This window comes from Dermochelys coriacea, chromosome 12 (assembly GCF_009764565.3).
Source record: "Dermochelys coriacea isolate rDerCor1 chromosome 12, rDerCor1.pri.v4, whole genome shotgun sequence".
NCBI classification, from domain to species: domain Eukaryota; kingdom Metazoa; phylum Chordata; order Testudines; family Dermochelyidae; genus Dermochelys; species Dermochelys coriacea.
The window spans coordinates 846,802-863,087 of record NC_050079.1 but is presented as its reverse complement, the minus strand read 5'-3'; the positions used below and the strand labels follow the sequence as shown (position 1 = coordinate 863,087).

The 16,286-nt window shown below is 50.3% G+C and overlaps 1 protein-coding gene across 6 annotated transcripts in view; it reads right to left on the bottom strand.

The window, feature by feature from the left end:
* Positions 1-10,257: 10,257 nt before the first annotated feature.
* CFDP1 (craniofacial development protein 1) overlaps positions 10,258-16,286 on the bottom strand; it is a 121,195-nt gene continuing 115,166 nt past the window's right edge. For all 6 annotated transcript variants that reach the window (XM_043495356.1, XM_043495358.1, XM_038368948.2 and 3 more), the window contains one exon: positions 10,258-11,145. In XM_043495356.1, the coding sequence (XP_043351291.1) occupies positions 11,055-11,145 (91 nt within the window). In that variant the 3' untranslated portion in view covers positions 10,258-11,054. The remainder of the gene's footprint in view (positions 11,146-16,286) is intronic.

Genomic DNA, 16,286 nt, shown 5'->3' with positions numbered 1-16,286 from the left:
TCAACAAGGACAAGTGCAAAGTCCTGCACTTAGGACGGAAGAATCCCATGCACCGCTACAGACTAGGGACCAAATGGCTTGACAGCAGTTCTGCAGAAAAGGACCTAGGGGTTACAGTGGATGAGAAGCTGGATATGAGTCAGCAGTGTGCCCTTGTTACCAAGAAGGCCAACGGCATTTTGGGATGTATAAGTGGGGGCATTGCCAGCAGATCGAGGCACGTGATCGTTCCCCTCAATTCGACATTGGTGAGGCCTCATCTGGAGTACTGTGTCCAGTTTTGGGCCCCACACTACAAGAAGGATGTGGAAAAATTGGAAAACGTCCAGCGGAGGGCAACAAAAATGATTAGGGGACTGGAACACATGACTTATGAGGAGAGGCTGAGGGAACTGGGATTGTTTAGTCTGCAGAAGAGAAGAATGAGGGGGAATTTGATAGCTGCTTTCAACTATCTGAAAGGGGGTTCCGAAGAGGATGGATCTAGACTGTTCTCAGTGGTAGCAGATGACAGAACAAGGAGTAATGGTCTCAAGTTGCAGTGGGGAAGGTTTAGGTTGGGTTTTAAGAAAAACTTTTTCACTAGGCGGGTGGTGAAGCACTGGAATGGGTTACCTAGGGAGGTGGTGGAATCTCCTTCCTTAGAAATTTTTAAGGTCAGGCTTGACAAAGCCCTGGCTGGGATGATTTAGTTGGGGATTGGTCCTGCTTTGAGCAGGGGGTTGGACTAGATGACCTCCTGAGGTTCCTTCCAACTCTGATATTCTATGAATGGGGCAGGGCTCTGAAGAGGAGTGTGCCCGAGCTCCAGCAGGGCTGGCCTAGAAGTGGCTAGCATCGGTCTCTTTTCAGCAATGAGCAGGCACCTTCATCTCTTTTGACAGGGTTACTGGCCAAGTGCATTGGGGGAAGCAGGAGATGTGTTGTATCTTCATGTTAGTATGGCTTTTGACAAGGTCCCACATGACATTCTCACAAGAAAACATGGTCCAGAGGAAATGACTATAACTGTACTATACACAATGCGTTGAAAGACTGTACTCAGAGTAGTACTCAATGGTTTGCTGTCAAATGGGGAGAGAGTATCTGGTGAGGTCCTGCAGTAGCCTGTCCTGGGTCTGGTACTAGTCAACATGTTCATTAATAACTTAGATAACTGATTTCAGAGTAGCAGCCGTGTTAGTCTGTATTCGCAAAAAGAAAAGGAGTACTTGTGGCACCTTAGAGACTAACAAATTTATTAGAGCATAAGCTTTCGTGAGCTACAGCTCACTTCATCGGATGCATTTGGTGGAAAAAACAGAGGGGAGATGTATATACACACACAGAGAACATGAAACAATGGGTTTATCATACACACTGTAAGGAGAGTGATCACTTAAGATAAGCCATCACCAGCAGCAGGGGGGGGAAGGAGGAAAACCTTTCATGGTGACAAGCAGGTAGGCTAATTCCAGCAGTTAACAAGAATATCAGAGGAACAGTGGGGGGTGGGGTGGGAGGGAGAAATACCATGGGGAAATAGTTTTACTTTGTGTAATGACTCATCCATTCCCAGTCTCTATTCAAGCCTAAGTTAATTGTATCCAGTTTGCAAATTAATTCCAATTCAGCAGTCTCTCGTTGGAGTCTGTTTTTGAAGCTTTTTTGTTGAAGTATAGCCACTCTTAGGTCTGTGATCGAGTGACCAGAGAGATTGAAGTGTTCGCCAACTGGTTTTTGAATGTTATAATTCTTGACGTCTGATTTGTGTCCATTCATTCTTTTACGTAGAGACTGTCCAGTTTGGCCAATGTACATGGCAGAGGGGCATTGCTGGCACATGATGGCATATATCACATTGGTAGATGCGCAGGTGAACGAGCCTCTGATAGTGTGGCTGATGTGATTAGGCCCTATGATGGTATCCCCTGAATAGATATGTGGACAGAGTTGGCAACGGGCTTTGTTGCAAGGATAGGTTCCTGGGTTGGTGGTTCTGTTGTGTGGTGTGTGGTTGCTGGTGAGTATTTGCTTCAGATTGGGGGGCTGTCTGTAAGCAAGGACTGGTCTGTCTCCCAAGATCTGAGAGAGCGATGGCTCGTCCTTCAGGATAGGTTGTAGATCCTTGATGATGCGTTGGAGGGGTTTTAGTTGGGGGCTGAAGGTGATGGCTAGTGGCGTTCTGTTGTTTTCTTTGTTGGGCCTGTCCTGTAGTAGGTGACTTCTGGGTACTCTTCTGGCTCTGTCAATCTGTTTCTTCACTTCAGCAGGTGGGTACTGTAGTTGTAGGAATGCATGATAGAGATCTTGTAGGTGTTTGTCTCTGTCTGAGGGGTTGGAGCAAATGCAGTTATATCGTAGCGCTTGGCTGTAGACAATGGATCGAGTGGTATGATCTGGATGAAAGCTAGAGGCATGTAGGTAGGAATAGCGGTCAGTAGGTTTCCGATATAGGGTGGTGTTTATGTGACCATCGCTTATTAGCACCGTAGTGTCCAGGAAGTGGATCTCTTGTGTGGACTGGTCCAGGCTGAGGTTGATGGTGGGATGGAAATTGTTGAAATCATGGTGGAATTCCTCAAGAGCTTCTTTTCCATGGGACTTTGTGACTTTGTCCTGACCCATAACTATTTCACATTTGGTGACAATGTATACCTTCAAATCAGCGGCACTGCGATGGGTACCCGCATGGCCCCACAGTATGCCAACATTTTTATGGCTGACTTAGAACAACGCTTCCTCAGCTCTCGTTCCCTAATGCCCCTACTCTACTTGCGCTACATTGATGACATCTTCATCATCTGGACCCATGGAAAAGAAGCTCTTGAGGAATTGCACCATGATTTCAACAATTTCCATCCCACCATCAACCTCAGCCTGGACCAGTCCACACAAGAGATCCACTTCCTGGACACTACGGTGCTAATAAGCGATGGTCACATAAACACCACCCTATATCGGAAACCTACTGACCGCTATTCCTACCTACATGCCTCTAGCTTTCATCCAGATCATACCACTCGATCCATTGTCTACAGCCAAGCGCTACGATATAACCGCATTTGCTCCAACCCCTCAGACAGAGACAAACACCTACAAGATCTCTATCATGCATTCCTACAACTACAGTACCCACCTGCTGAAGTGAAGAAACAGATTGACAGAGCCAGAAGAGTACCCAGAAGTCACCTACTACAGGACAGGCCCAACAAAGAAAACAACAGAACGCCACTAGCCATCACCTTCAGCCCCCAACTAAAACCTCTCCAACGCATCATCAAGGATCTACAACCTATCCTGAAGGACGAGCCATCGCTCTCTCAGATCTTGGGAGACAGACCAGTCCTTGCTTACAGACAGCCCCCCAATCTGAAGCAAATACTCACCAGCAACCACACACCACACAACAGAACCACTAACCCAGGAACCTATCCTTGCAACAAAGCCCGTTGCCAACTCTGTCCACATATCTATTCAGGGGATACCATCATAGGGCCTAATCACATCAGCCACACTATCAGAGGCTCGTTCACCTGCGCATCTACCAATGTGATATATGCCATCATGTGCCAGCAATGCCCCTCTGCCATGTACATTGGCCAAACTGGACAGTCTCTACGTAAAAGAATGAATGGACACAAATCAGACGTCAAGAATTATAACATTCAAAAACCAGTTGGCGAACACTTCAATCTCTCTGGTCACTCGATCACAGACCTAAGAGTGGCTATACTTCAACAAAAAAGCTTCAAAAACAGACTCCAACGAGAGACTGCTGAATTGGAATTAATTTGCAAACTGGATACAATTAACTTAGGCTTGAATAGAGACTGGGAATGGATGAGTCATTACACAAAGTAAAACTATTTCCCCATGGTATTTCTCCCGCCCGCCCCACCCCCCACTGTTCCTCTGATATTCTTGTTAACTGCTGGAATTAGCCTACCTGCTTGTCACCATGAAAGGTTTTCCTCCTTCCCCCCCCTGCTGTTGGTGATGGCTTATCTTAAGTGATCACTCTCCTTACAGTGTGTATGATAAACCCATTGTTTCATGTTCTCTGTGTGTGTGTGTATATAAATCTCCCCTCTGTTTTTTCCACCAAATGCATCCGATGAAGTGAGCTGTAGCTCACGAAAGCTTATGCTCTAATAAATTTGTTAGTCTCTAAGGTGCCACAAGTACTCCTTTTCTTTTTAGATAACTGAGTGGAGAGAGTGCTTATCAAATTTGCAGATGACACCACACTGGGAGGGGTCACCAGCACTTTGGACAATGGGATTAGAATTCAAAATGGCCTTGACAAATTGAAGAATTGGTCTGAAATCACCAAGATGGAAATTCAATAGTGGCAAGTTCAAAGTACTGCACTTAAAGGGAAAAATCTAATGTACAACTACACCCAGGGGAATAACTGGGGAGGCAGCAGAACTGCTGCAAAAGCTCGGGGGGGGGTGTCTAGTGGCTCACAAATGAAATATGAGATGTGAAGCATCTGCAAAAAAGGCTCCTATCCTTCTAGGGTGTATAAACAAGTGTGTTGTATGTAAGGCACAGGAGGGGAGTGTCCCACTCAGCACTGGAGAGGCTTCAGAAAGAGCACTATGTTCAATTCTGAGTTAGGGAAGATGTCGACCAATTGGAAAGAGTCCAGAAGAAAACAAAAATGATCAAAGATGTAGAGACCCTAACCTGTGAGGAAAGGTTAAAACCCCTTTCCTTGATCAGTTTGGGACTACGATGGATGTAATGCTCACCTGACCCTGAAGGGGGGGGCAAAGTCAAGGGGGAAGAAAGAAAATGATAAAAGGGAGAGACATTTGCCATGCTTTTCCTCTCTCTTCCACCTCCATCTACAGACACCACCACCAAGTGACAAGCACTGATCAATGGGGAGAGTCTGGCTGAAGGGCAACCAGCCAGCCTGTGGTGAGAAGCATCTAATTTATAAGGGCAATGAAAGTGTTAAGATCAGCTTAGAATGCGTTTTGGTTTTATTTCATTTGACCAAATCTGACTTGTTATGCTTTGACTTATAATCACTTAAAATCTCTTTGTAGTTAATAAATCTGTTTTTGTTCTACCTGAAGCAGTTTGTTTGGTTTGAAGCATGTCAGAGACTCCCCTTGAGATAACAAGCCAAGTACATATCAATTTCTTTCTTAAATTGATGAACTCATATAAGCTTGCAGAGTCTAGCAGGCATAACTGGATACTGCAAGACGGAGGTTCCTAGGATTGTGTCTGGCAGCAGCTGGCCAAAAGTGCTCACTCACGTAGCTGGGAGCAGCTTACATGCCAGAGGCTGTGTGTGAACAGCCCGGGAGTGGGGGCTCTCACAGCAGAGAAAGATAAGGCTGGCTCCCAGAGTTGAGGATTGGAGTGACCTAGCAGATCACCGGTCCAGATAGCACCAGGAGAATGTCACAGGCATCCCACCAGCCCTGAGTGTGGAGGTACCTGTGCCACATTCAAAGGGCACTGCACACCTTGGAGCTCCCACACGGTTCAGCACGGTTGGCTTGATGGATAGGTGTGGCAGCCACAAGTGACAAATCGTGCCAAGCTGAAAGTCTCGGGAGAGCTGGTACGGAGAGCCAGGATGCAGAGCAAAAAACCACCTCCAATAGCGAAGAAGATGCTCATGGACGGCCACTCTCTTGCCGGCTGCCAGAGAAGCTGTCAGTGCCTGAGATGCTGAAGATGTGGCCAATGTGATATGGCATGAAAAAAGCTAATGCTATCTTGGGATGCATAAGGCGAGGTATTTTGAGTAGAGATAAGGAGGTGTTAGTACTCTTATACAAGGCACTGGTGAGACCTCATCTGGAATACTGTGTGCAGTTCTGGTCTCCCATGTTTAAGGACGATGAATTCAAACTGGAACAGGTGCAGAGAAGGGCTAGTAGGGTGATCAGAGGAATGGAAAACCTGTCTTATGAAAGGAGACTCAAAGAGCTAAGCTTGTTTAGCCTAACCAAAAGAAGGTTGAAGGGAGATATGATTGCTCCCTATAAATATATCAGAGGGATAAATACCACAGAGGGAGAAGAATAATTTAAGCTCAGTACCAATGTGGACACAAGAACAAATGGATATAAACTGGCCATCAGGCAGTTTAGACTTGAAATTAGATGAGGGTTTCTAAGCATCAGAGGAGTGAAGTTCTGGAACAACCTTCTAAGGGAAGCAGTGGGGGGCAAAAGACATATCTGGCTTCAAGACTAAGCTTGATAAGTTTATGGAAGGGATGATATGATGGGATCAATTAATTAACCTAATTTTTGTATCTTCAACTATTAGTGGTAGATATGCCCAATGGCCTGTGATGGGATGTTAGAGGGGGAGGGAGCTGAGTTACTACAGAGAATTCTTTCCTGGGTATCTGGCTGGTGAGTCTTGCCCGTATGCTCAGGGTTCAGCTGATTGCCATATTTGGGGTTGGGAAGGAATTTTCCTCCAGGGCAGATTGGAAGAGGCCCTGGGTTTTTTTTGCCTTCCTCTGCAGCATGAGGTACGGGTCCCTTGCTGGAGGATTCTCTGCACCTCAAAGTCTTTAAACCACGATTTGAGGACTTCAATAGCTCAGACATAGGTTAGATGTTTGTTACAGGTGTGGGTGGGTGAGATTCTGTGGCCTGCATTGTGCAGGAGGTCAGACTAGATTATCCTAATGGTCCCTTCTGACCTTAAAGTCTGTGATTCTATATGACAACCTTAGTAGGATTTGATGAAGGCAGATCACAAATGTGTTCTGAATCTGCTGGGAACTAGACCCTGAAAGATGAGACAGTTGACATGAGCAGCTCTTGGCTTGGCAGTTCAGGGCTGCAAGGCCAGACTTAAGACTGTTTTTGACTCTCTCTCCATCCCTCCTTTTAAGGACAGTGAGGACTAGTGGTGCAAGCACAGGCTGGGAGGAGCCCAGTACTCCTTTGTTCTAACCTCAGCTCTGGCACTTCGTTAGTGTGTGGCCTTGCACAAATCATGTAACTACTTTGTGACTCAGTTTCTCCAAACTGGCCTAATACTACTTAACGATCTGCCTCGCATGGGGTTATTAGACAGCAAATGCTCACCAGTGCTTTGAAAACAGACCATGTTAAAGGAGTGCTAAGCATTAGTCAGAGGGATGCATCAGAGTCAGATTGCCGAGGCATAATTTAGCGCATGACCAACTTGTGCACATGCAACTGCCAACTCTGGCCAAAGCCAGGCAACCTCCTTTGCTGCTGGCAGCATCCCAGATCCTTCAGCAGGGCCCGTCAGCCTGAAAGGGCTACTTTCCTTCAGTTCAAGTAGCTGTGACCCGTTTGGCTAGGAGACAGTCTCTGTCTACATCTCAGCAGAGACCAATTTCCCTCTTTTCAGGTGAAAACTAAGACCCGAGGGCTGTTCTGATGTTCCCAGCACAGGAGCCAGCCCTGTACTGTAGTCCCAGTACACACATGCCCTCTTCCCCCCAGAGATATGGAATATGGCCAGAATTTCAGCGGTGAGTATATACCATTCCTAGGGACATGTTTTCACACCCAACCTCCCATCCACACAATGTCCTTGTGATAAATTGCAGCACCATAGCATTATACCACTCCCAGGGACACGTTTTTGTGCATGCACGTACATGCACACACACTAAATTGCAGCACCATAGAATAAATAGTCAAGTCTCTTTGGCCCTCTCTACTCACTGATTCCCCACACATGGTCTGAGGGTATGGCTACCCTAGAAATGCTACAGTGGCACAGCTGCAGCTTATACACTTCCCTACAGGAAGAGCTCCTCCCTCACTCTAGTCAATCCATCTCTCCGAGTAGCAGGAGCTAGGCTGATCGATGGAATGCTTCCGTCAACCCAGCACTGTCTACACTAGGGCTCAGGTCAGCTTAACTACGTCTCTCAGGGGTGTAAAATTTTCACATCCATACGTGATGCAGCTGGGTCAACGTATGTTTTAAGTGTTGATCAGCCCTTAGCCTAATGTCCCACACCTCGGAGCAGCTTCAAACTGCTGCTTTGGAAATGAAATAGCCTGCCACAAACATTCCCTCCTCCTCTTTCCCTCAGAATTCCCCACCCCTCAAAAGACAGTGGCCGCAGAACAGCTGACACTCAATCTGGGGACGGTGATAGCTTTGCCAGACCTCAAAATGTCCTGGCATTCAAGTCTCTGAATTCTCCCCTCTATGGGACCAGAACCAAGAGTTCTCCAGGACTGGAAAAGCAGGGAGCCTTCAGATTTGGCAGCAGGCCCAGTACTAACTGAGGGCAGAGATAGGAGGTCATGGGATTTGCGGGGGGGGGGGTCGTCTGTTTAGAAGGTTTTATGGTTCCCTCTGCATTCTGTACCATAGAACGCATAGTCATAAAGGTTTCTGGCTTTACAGGTGGCGGGACAGAAAAAATAATCCCAAGAACAAGTCTGACAACTCTACACAGCATTGCCATCCATGCAGTTTTTTGGTAGCTGCTGGCAGGTGGGATATCCAGGGGCAGGGCTGCGTGACATGGGATCAAGGTGTTACTGGCTCTAGTCTGGGATGGCTTGCCCTGCCTATGGCCCCCTGCTCACCACACACCATGCCAACCTGCATTCCCAGAGGCAGGATCTGGGAAAGCACTCAGCACTGGCCGAGCCTTGCTCCCACTTGCTCTGGGGGAGGGGAGTTAGGCCAAGACAGAGTGCTTTTGAAAACCCCTCCCTCCGTATGCACAGCCTCTGCAAGGACCACTGTTACACTCCTTTGATGGCTTCTCCTGAGCTCTGCTCCTTGATCCAGTTCTGATCCCCTTCAAAGAGCTACTGGTTTGACTTCCAACGAAGGGAATGGAGCAGGATAATTGGTCAGAAATATGTGCAGCTTTTCCAATTTTCCCCTCCCAAACACATCAGGGCTGAAGTGAATCCCACTCTGCAGCATTGATCTCAGCAGTGATCAGCTATACAAATGAGTGAATGCTTTCTACCACTGGAGAGGAGCTCAAACTCTCTGCCCCTTTCGAATGGTCAAATGCTTTTGCCTCCACCACTGGCAAACCAGGGCATTGGCCCCTCGCAGCACCAGTTCTTATAGCCCGAGCTATGATTTAGAGATCATTTGTAGAACTTTATTCATTACATTGTTCTTCCTCTCTCGACACTGGTGCAGTTAAACTCAGGGCATCAAGAAGCTTGAGTTACAGGGGGAGGGGTGTGAAAATAGCACCCCAAACTCTTCAGACCATTTACAGAAAAATTATATGGCGTAAGCAACATGCAAGATGGTGCAGGATGCTATAGAGTCTATCGGCACAAACCCAGGATGGCTGCATTACTGAGGGGCATAAAGCCAGGAGTGAGCTATGTGAGCCATTCATAACGACTGTGGATCAAATGATTATGCCATAAGACAACATAGTCTGTATAGGACTTGTATGAAACAGGAAAGAGAGCCTAGAAATCTAGCAAAGGTACTTCACTGGGCCCTCTTATGCAGCAGCTGAGCATCTCACACCTCCCTGAGGTAGGGCAGCGCTGTCATTGCTATTCTTCAGATGGGAAACCGGAGCAGAGAGAGACTAAGGGTATGTCTACACAGGGCTCTGTCATGGGTTTAAGCACAAGCCACACCTTCCATCCACACACAAATCTGTCTGACTGGGGTCAGCAAGCAGCAGGACCAACGCTAGGGGGCTGGGTCTGAGCCCACACCCTGCTGTGACTCAGGTCCAAGCCCTGTCATTTTGAAGTGTGGACACAGTTCAAGCCACACATCTGAGTCAGAAGGTCTGCACCGTATAGACACGTTAGTGCAGCTGTGAGACCTGGGGCTAGCAACTGTAAACCCAGGTTTACAGTGCAGTGTGGACGCACATGCTCAGTCTTGGAAACACCGACTCCAGAAGTCCTGGGTTTACAATGCAGTGTAGATGTACCCTCAATGACTTATTCCAGGGCACACAGGAAGGCTGTAGCAGAGCAGAGAACTGAACCCAGGTCCCCTGAACCCTAGATTAGCACCATAACCGCTGAGCTGTCCTTCCCCTCAATATTAGAGTCCCATGTGTGCAGACAGCATGCCACTAATCTTACAGCTGAGACACTGCAGTGGGACCCAGCAGAACTGGGTTCACTCCAGACTCCTTGTTGCACCTTTCACCAGCTCCCCACCTCTGAAATGGCGTCTGTCTCATCTGCTTCGAATGTAAGCTGCTTGGGGCAAGGACTGCGTCTCCCTAAGCGTATGGAGTGCCCAGCCTGGGACAGAAATGACGAGACACATGCCAAACACACAAGTGCAGGGACTGAATCCTTTATTAGTATGACCGACTGGATGCGAGCCCTCCTCCACCTGCCGCCTGCTGTTGCTCTCACCTTCCTGGGGAGACTGAATGGAAACCAGACAGGGAGATTTTCTTGTATAAAAAAAATAAAATCACAAGAACACCCAGACCGGTCAGAGTTGTGTGGAGGAAGGCCCAGCACGGAGGGGCTGGGGACCCAGCTGGGTCCACAAGAAGAGTGGAGCGAAGGGCTACAATCCGAATTCCACAGCCCGGAGCACCCTCGAAGAGAGGCTTCGACAGCAAAACTGCTGGGGCATCAGCAGGAGTCCAGTTTGTGCTCAGCGCGTGGGGTGAACCTTGATCCCCTCATCCACTTTTCCAGGCTGCTGAGCGCTGGTGCCCCGCAACAACCCACAGGCAGGGCAAGGCCTTGTCTTTAGGCAGGAGGCGGCCAGCTCTGGCAGCCCATGCCTGCTCCATCTGATTGCTCCCACTGTCAGCAGCATAAGGGGCTGGGAGAGGGACACTGCCCAGGGCTTTCATGGGGACTGGCGCTCAGAGAGTTCCCATCAGGATCATGCCAGTACAGATATGCTACTGCCATCAGCTAGGCAATACACCCCCAAAGTGCCCCCACCTGCTGACAAACCCCCTCCCTGCCTTTACAGTAAAAGGAAAAACCCCACAGGATATACAGGTTGAGTCTTGGAGAGAAAAACTGTTTCTGCGTCTTGTTTTCAGCAGCTGCCAGCTGCCGGCCGGTTCCTGGATACAAAGGGAGGAGCAAGATGCCCTCGTGCCAGTCTCATGGCTTTGTCTTGCTCAGTCTGATGTCACGCTCGATTTCAAACTGCCTGTGATCCACACGTTCCAGAAACGCTTTCCTGTCGATGTACCTGTAGGAGAGAGGGAGGCCGAGAGAAGCAGGGTCAGCACAGACTTGTCCTGGAAGGACCCCAGGCTTGGAGCCTGCAATTTGGAACGCTGCCTTGACTGAAAGGTCCTGGGAGAATTCCAGAGCAACTCCCACATGTCCCCAAGTGGCCAAAGCGAACAGCTGGGGGCGAGCAGTGTACACTACATGACAAACCCTCCTGTCTGTCTTTACCCAGCCTCCATTACTGAGCACCTCACAATCTGTCCAGGACTTCCCTCACACCTCCCCCCGCCGGGGATGCAGGGCAGGGCTGTTCTCCCCATTGTACAGAGGGGGAACTCAAGCACAGCCAGACTAAGTGACTTGCCCAAGGTTGCCCAGGCAATCTGTGGCTGAGCAGGTAACAGACCCCAGTCCACCAACCTAGTGCCCTAACCACACCCCGCTCCTCCAGATTATTTCCCCGTCTCCCGAAGCTCTCACAGAAGTGCCTGAGAACACTGCGGGGCAGAGAGACAATGTCTGCAAAGCACTTTGCCATTTGTTAATGAGCTGCAGCTGTATTATAATACACTCTGCCACAAGCCGTACTACAGCTAGCCTGGGGGTTGCACTACTCATTAGCCTATCGCTGGAGCAAAATGGGAGCTGTAATCGACTCATCATGCTCGTTTGCCTTTTGTTCCACTGTGGAACACGTTCAGCACTCAGCACGAGGTCACTGCACTCAGCATGGGGATGCCACAACAAGCCCAAGCCTCAGGGCCACAGAGGAGTGGGTTTGCTTGGGTCCTCTCACATCGCCCCCCGGATAGGCCTGGCCCACACAGCGGGCAGAGAGTGCTCACCACCTGCAGAAAGACAAGCTCCAAAGCCACGGCAAAAGTTGCAGCTGAGCCAGCCACAGGGCAGTGCGGGAATAAATATCCCAAGGTTTTGCCCGGTTTAGAAGCTATTGGCTGGCTGAGCTGGCTCTGTCAGTCTTCTTCCCAGGGCAGCTGGCCAGCAAGCAGAGCAGCACAGCTGGCATCCTGGGTGGCAGTGAAGACAGGGACTGAATGGGCTACAGAGGCTGAGCCATTCACTTGCCCCGAGGATGGTCCCGCCAGGACAGGAGGTGGCTTGTTGGCAGAGGGCTGGGAAGCTCACTCTGCTGCTGCCCCGGCTGTGCCTGCTTTCAGACTGCAGGGACACTTGGCTGGCAGCCTCCTTTCACAAGCACTCAAGTTGCGATAAGAGATTTCTCTCCCCTCTTGCAGTGACTGGCCAGCATCAGACCTTCCCACTCAGAAGGTTCGGTGAGCAGCTTCCTCCAAGCGCAGTGCTATCTGGCCTGCCAGCAAGCCTGCACATTCAGGGACGTGTCTTTGCCCCTTCCAGCCCTGCCCCAAAGACACCTGAGGCTATCCTACATGGGTCTGTACCCTGATGGCAGACACGGGTCAGATCTGGGTAAATGCTGCCGAGGGGTAGTGGCTCACCATGCTAGTCCTGGTCTCTCCCCTAGAGGGACCTGCCCGCAAAGCCTGCTTCAGTTCACAAGTCCCAGTAGTTGGGTTGCCTCTCCCAAGTTCCTGTTTCTCACCAGTCACAAGCTCCCACTCAGCTTGATCCTCCTCACAGTGTCCGCTTAGCCAAGGCCTGGCCCAGCAGGGGCGGGGGCTGTGAATCAGGGGTGAGGTGCAAGGCATAGCTCACTGGGTGGGGGTGGCCACCCATGCTGGGTGCTGCAGACTACGAACGGGGATGCACTGCAATGGAGTGTGAGAAATCTTGAAAAGAGCACCTGGGCACTGTCCCCACCCTATGCCACTGGCACTAGTCCTTTGCTTCCGAGAGAACAAACTTCCAAGCACAGCAAACAATTCCACGGGGTGAAGCTGGGACAGCTCAGAGTAAAGGGAACCCAGGGGCACCCGAGAGTGAGCCATTCTGCCATGACAGAGCTTAACTGCTAAAGAGCAAGGTCAGAGGGCCTTGTGGATCAAGTGCCTGCGAATGCTCCAGTAGGCAGGAAGAATGGCACAGCAGCAGCAGCAGCACCAGCACCAGTGAGAACTTCTGCTGAGTCAGGCTGGCCCTGGGGCAAGGGGCAGGAATGGTACCAGCCAAGGGGTTAGCCAGACGACATGGACCAGAGCTGAGCAAGTCAAGGGGAGCAGGCCCAGTGCAATTCTAGGAGCTTGTTGGACTCTCCCCTGACTGCTGCCCATGGCTCTGGCATGCACCCTCTCACCTGAGAGCTGAACAACAGTCACCGAGCGGACCAGCCGTGGCTTGTGAAAGAGGTCTATGGGGCCCAAGAGTTGTCTGGCTGTGAACAGAAACTAGAGGCACTTGTAGACCAACCACGCACACTGGTGCCCACAGCCCACACCCCAACACAGGCACGCCTGGGAGTCAGCGTGGCATACTGGCATCTGTACTGAGACACCTGGATGAGGGGCCACATTTGCAGAGGCAGCTCAGTGGGCTTCACTTCCCCTAAACCACCTCTGGAAAATCAGCTCTATCCAGGTGCCTAACTTGAGAGCCCCGTGCCTGGAAATTCTGGTGGCAGTGAGGTCTTCCGGCTTAGACATGAACAAACTACCCCTCCCAACCTCCTTGTGAGGTGGGGTTCGGGTTACCCCTTGCTGCCATAGGGTAATGGATACAGAGCAAGGTCCCGCAAGAGTGGAGATTCACACTCAGAACATCCTGGTTCCTGGTCATGTACCCAGCCAGCTCCACCTCCTGTGATGTGCAACGCCCCCCTTAGGGGGAATGTGCCAGTCCACAACAAAGCATTTGATCTGCCTGACTTGGCAGCTCAACGAGAGGCATCGGCTGGGCTTGTTCAAATCTGCGTTCTCCACCAGGCTCCTCGCGCTTATCTGCATCTCCTTCCCCCTCCTCTAACGTATGTGGGAAATGACCAGGCACGAGGCTGGGACTCAACAGATCTGAGCCTCTGCCACAGGCTCCCGGCATGGCCTTTGGTGAGTGCCAGGCTAGCCAGGGTGGTGGCTGAGACAGACCCTGGGACAGGTCCAGGCTGGGGCAGTCTGTCAGAACTACAGGCAGCTGGAAATTCTCCCAGCACGGCAGTTCTGTCGAGCAGACTGGAGTGGCTGCTTTTATTAGGAGTCTAGAGACCTGCCTCAGGGTCACCTGCTTAGGTGGTGGACTGGCTGGACCCTGGTTGACTGGCATGGCCTATCTCACCCCAGGGAGCCACTGAGGCCCAGCTGCTTACAGGCTCCTAACTCGTGTGATTCGGTTCCCCATCGGCACAACGGGGCAAACCCTGCTGCCTTTCTCCCTGGCTTTCTCGGCTGGCCTGGTTAGTTGTAAGCCTAGCTATGAATCCAGCCTGGCGTATCTGAACACCTCCCAGCCAGTAACGGATGAAAGGCAGGGCAGCACTAGCCCCATTCACAGCTACGGAGGCCCAGGTAGCCTTGCCCCAGGTTACAGAGAGGCGGTGGCTGAACTGGGCACTGAACCCAGGTCTCCCGCTCCAGTGCCCTACCTCGACAACCCGTTTGTTCCCCAACTGTATGCTGACACTAGTCCAAGGGGTTCCCCATCTCATCAGGGGCCTTGCTGTAATAAAATAAAGCATAACAAAATGCAGAGCACAAAGGATGCTGGGAACTTTTCCCCTCCCCAGACTGATGAAACTGCTCACCTGCAGCATGGAAGGTTTGCTGGAGATTATCTTCTAGCTTCTTCGCTTTGCCCTGGGGCTGTGGGGAGAAGCTCAGGAGAGCTCCAGAGAACATGGCTGCAGAGGCACTGAGGCCACATGAGCTTGGGGTTTTGTAGAAAGCTTCGAGCAACAGAACAAGTCACAGCAGCAGTTTGCGCGTGGCACTAGGAGCCCTTGGAAGTCCGGCCTTCACATCTAGGAGCATTTCATTGTGTTTTTAATACTGGGGTACCAATGAAAAACAGCTCCAATGGAAATGGGGGAATGCCTATTTGTTACATTTCACAAACACCGGGCTGGCTGCGGGCCAGGACAGTGCTCTGCACCCAGCCTCAGAGATCCTTGAGGACTCACCCCTCTTGGGACGGGAAGCTTTTGAGTTGTTCAGCATCCACCCCTCTACTCGACGGAGATGTGTGAATGTTAGGCAGTCCCATCCTGCCCATGAGCAATGATGCCAGGCTGCTCCTGGCAAGGGGCTAGATTCGGGGGTGATGAATGGTGGTGTAAATGATATCCAATGGCAGTGGGTCACAACAAGGGCACAGGAAATGAAGTAATACAATCTGCACTGACAGGAGGAGGCATGGGCTTTGGTTAAGGCACTGCACTGGACTAAAGAGATGCGAGTTCAACCTTTGCTCTCTCTGTGCCTCAGTTTCCCATCTCCACACTGGGAATAACAGCACCTCCCTTCCTCGCAGAGCTGTGGGGAGGAGAAATCCGTTGGTGCTTGTGGGGCTGACGGCACTGACCTCCTTTGCAAAGCACTTTGAGATCCGCTGGTGAACAGTGCTCGATAAAAGCTAGTGGTTATTAATTATTCCTGGGAGGAGCTTGGATACTGCGATGTCGAGGGGCACAGGAAAAAAATCTGGCATTTTGAGAGAGAGTAAAACCAGGGTCAGTTAGAGTGGGGAGGAGACAGAGTTAGGGGTGTGGCTTCATCTGATCCCTTCTGCTTTTCTGATTGGGTTTGATCACAGTGCTCCTGACTGGTTTCAGAGTAGGAGCCGTGTCAGTCTGTATTTGCAAAAAGAAAAGGAGTACTTGTGGCACCTTAGAGACTAACAAATTTATTTGAGCATAAGCTTTCGTAAACTACAGCTCACTTCATCGGATGCATTCAGTGGAAGTCTCATCTCTCTGGTAACCTTCAGGCAGCTGTGGGAATGATTCAGGTATGTCTACACGGCAGTGTAAACTGGTGGGACCTGGGCTTGTGGACTCATTGTTTTCAACCCCGCAACTGAGCATCCACACTGCGTTGTAAATCTGGGTTTACAATTGCTGCCCCAGGTCTCACGGCCGTGCTAACGCATCCACGCAACACCTTCTGACTCAGGCCTTGAGCTTTGTCCATAATGCAGAATGACAGGGCTCCGACTCACCTGCCAGTGGCATCCTGGGACCCTAGTCCTGAGTGTGTGCTGACCTGAATCAAACTGATCTGAGGGTGGCTCGAA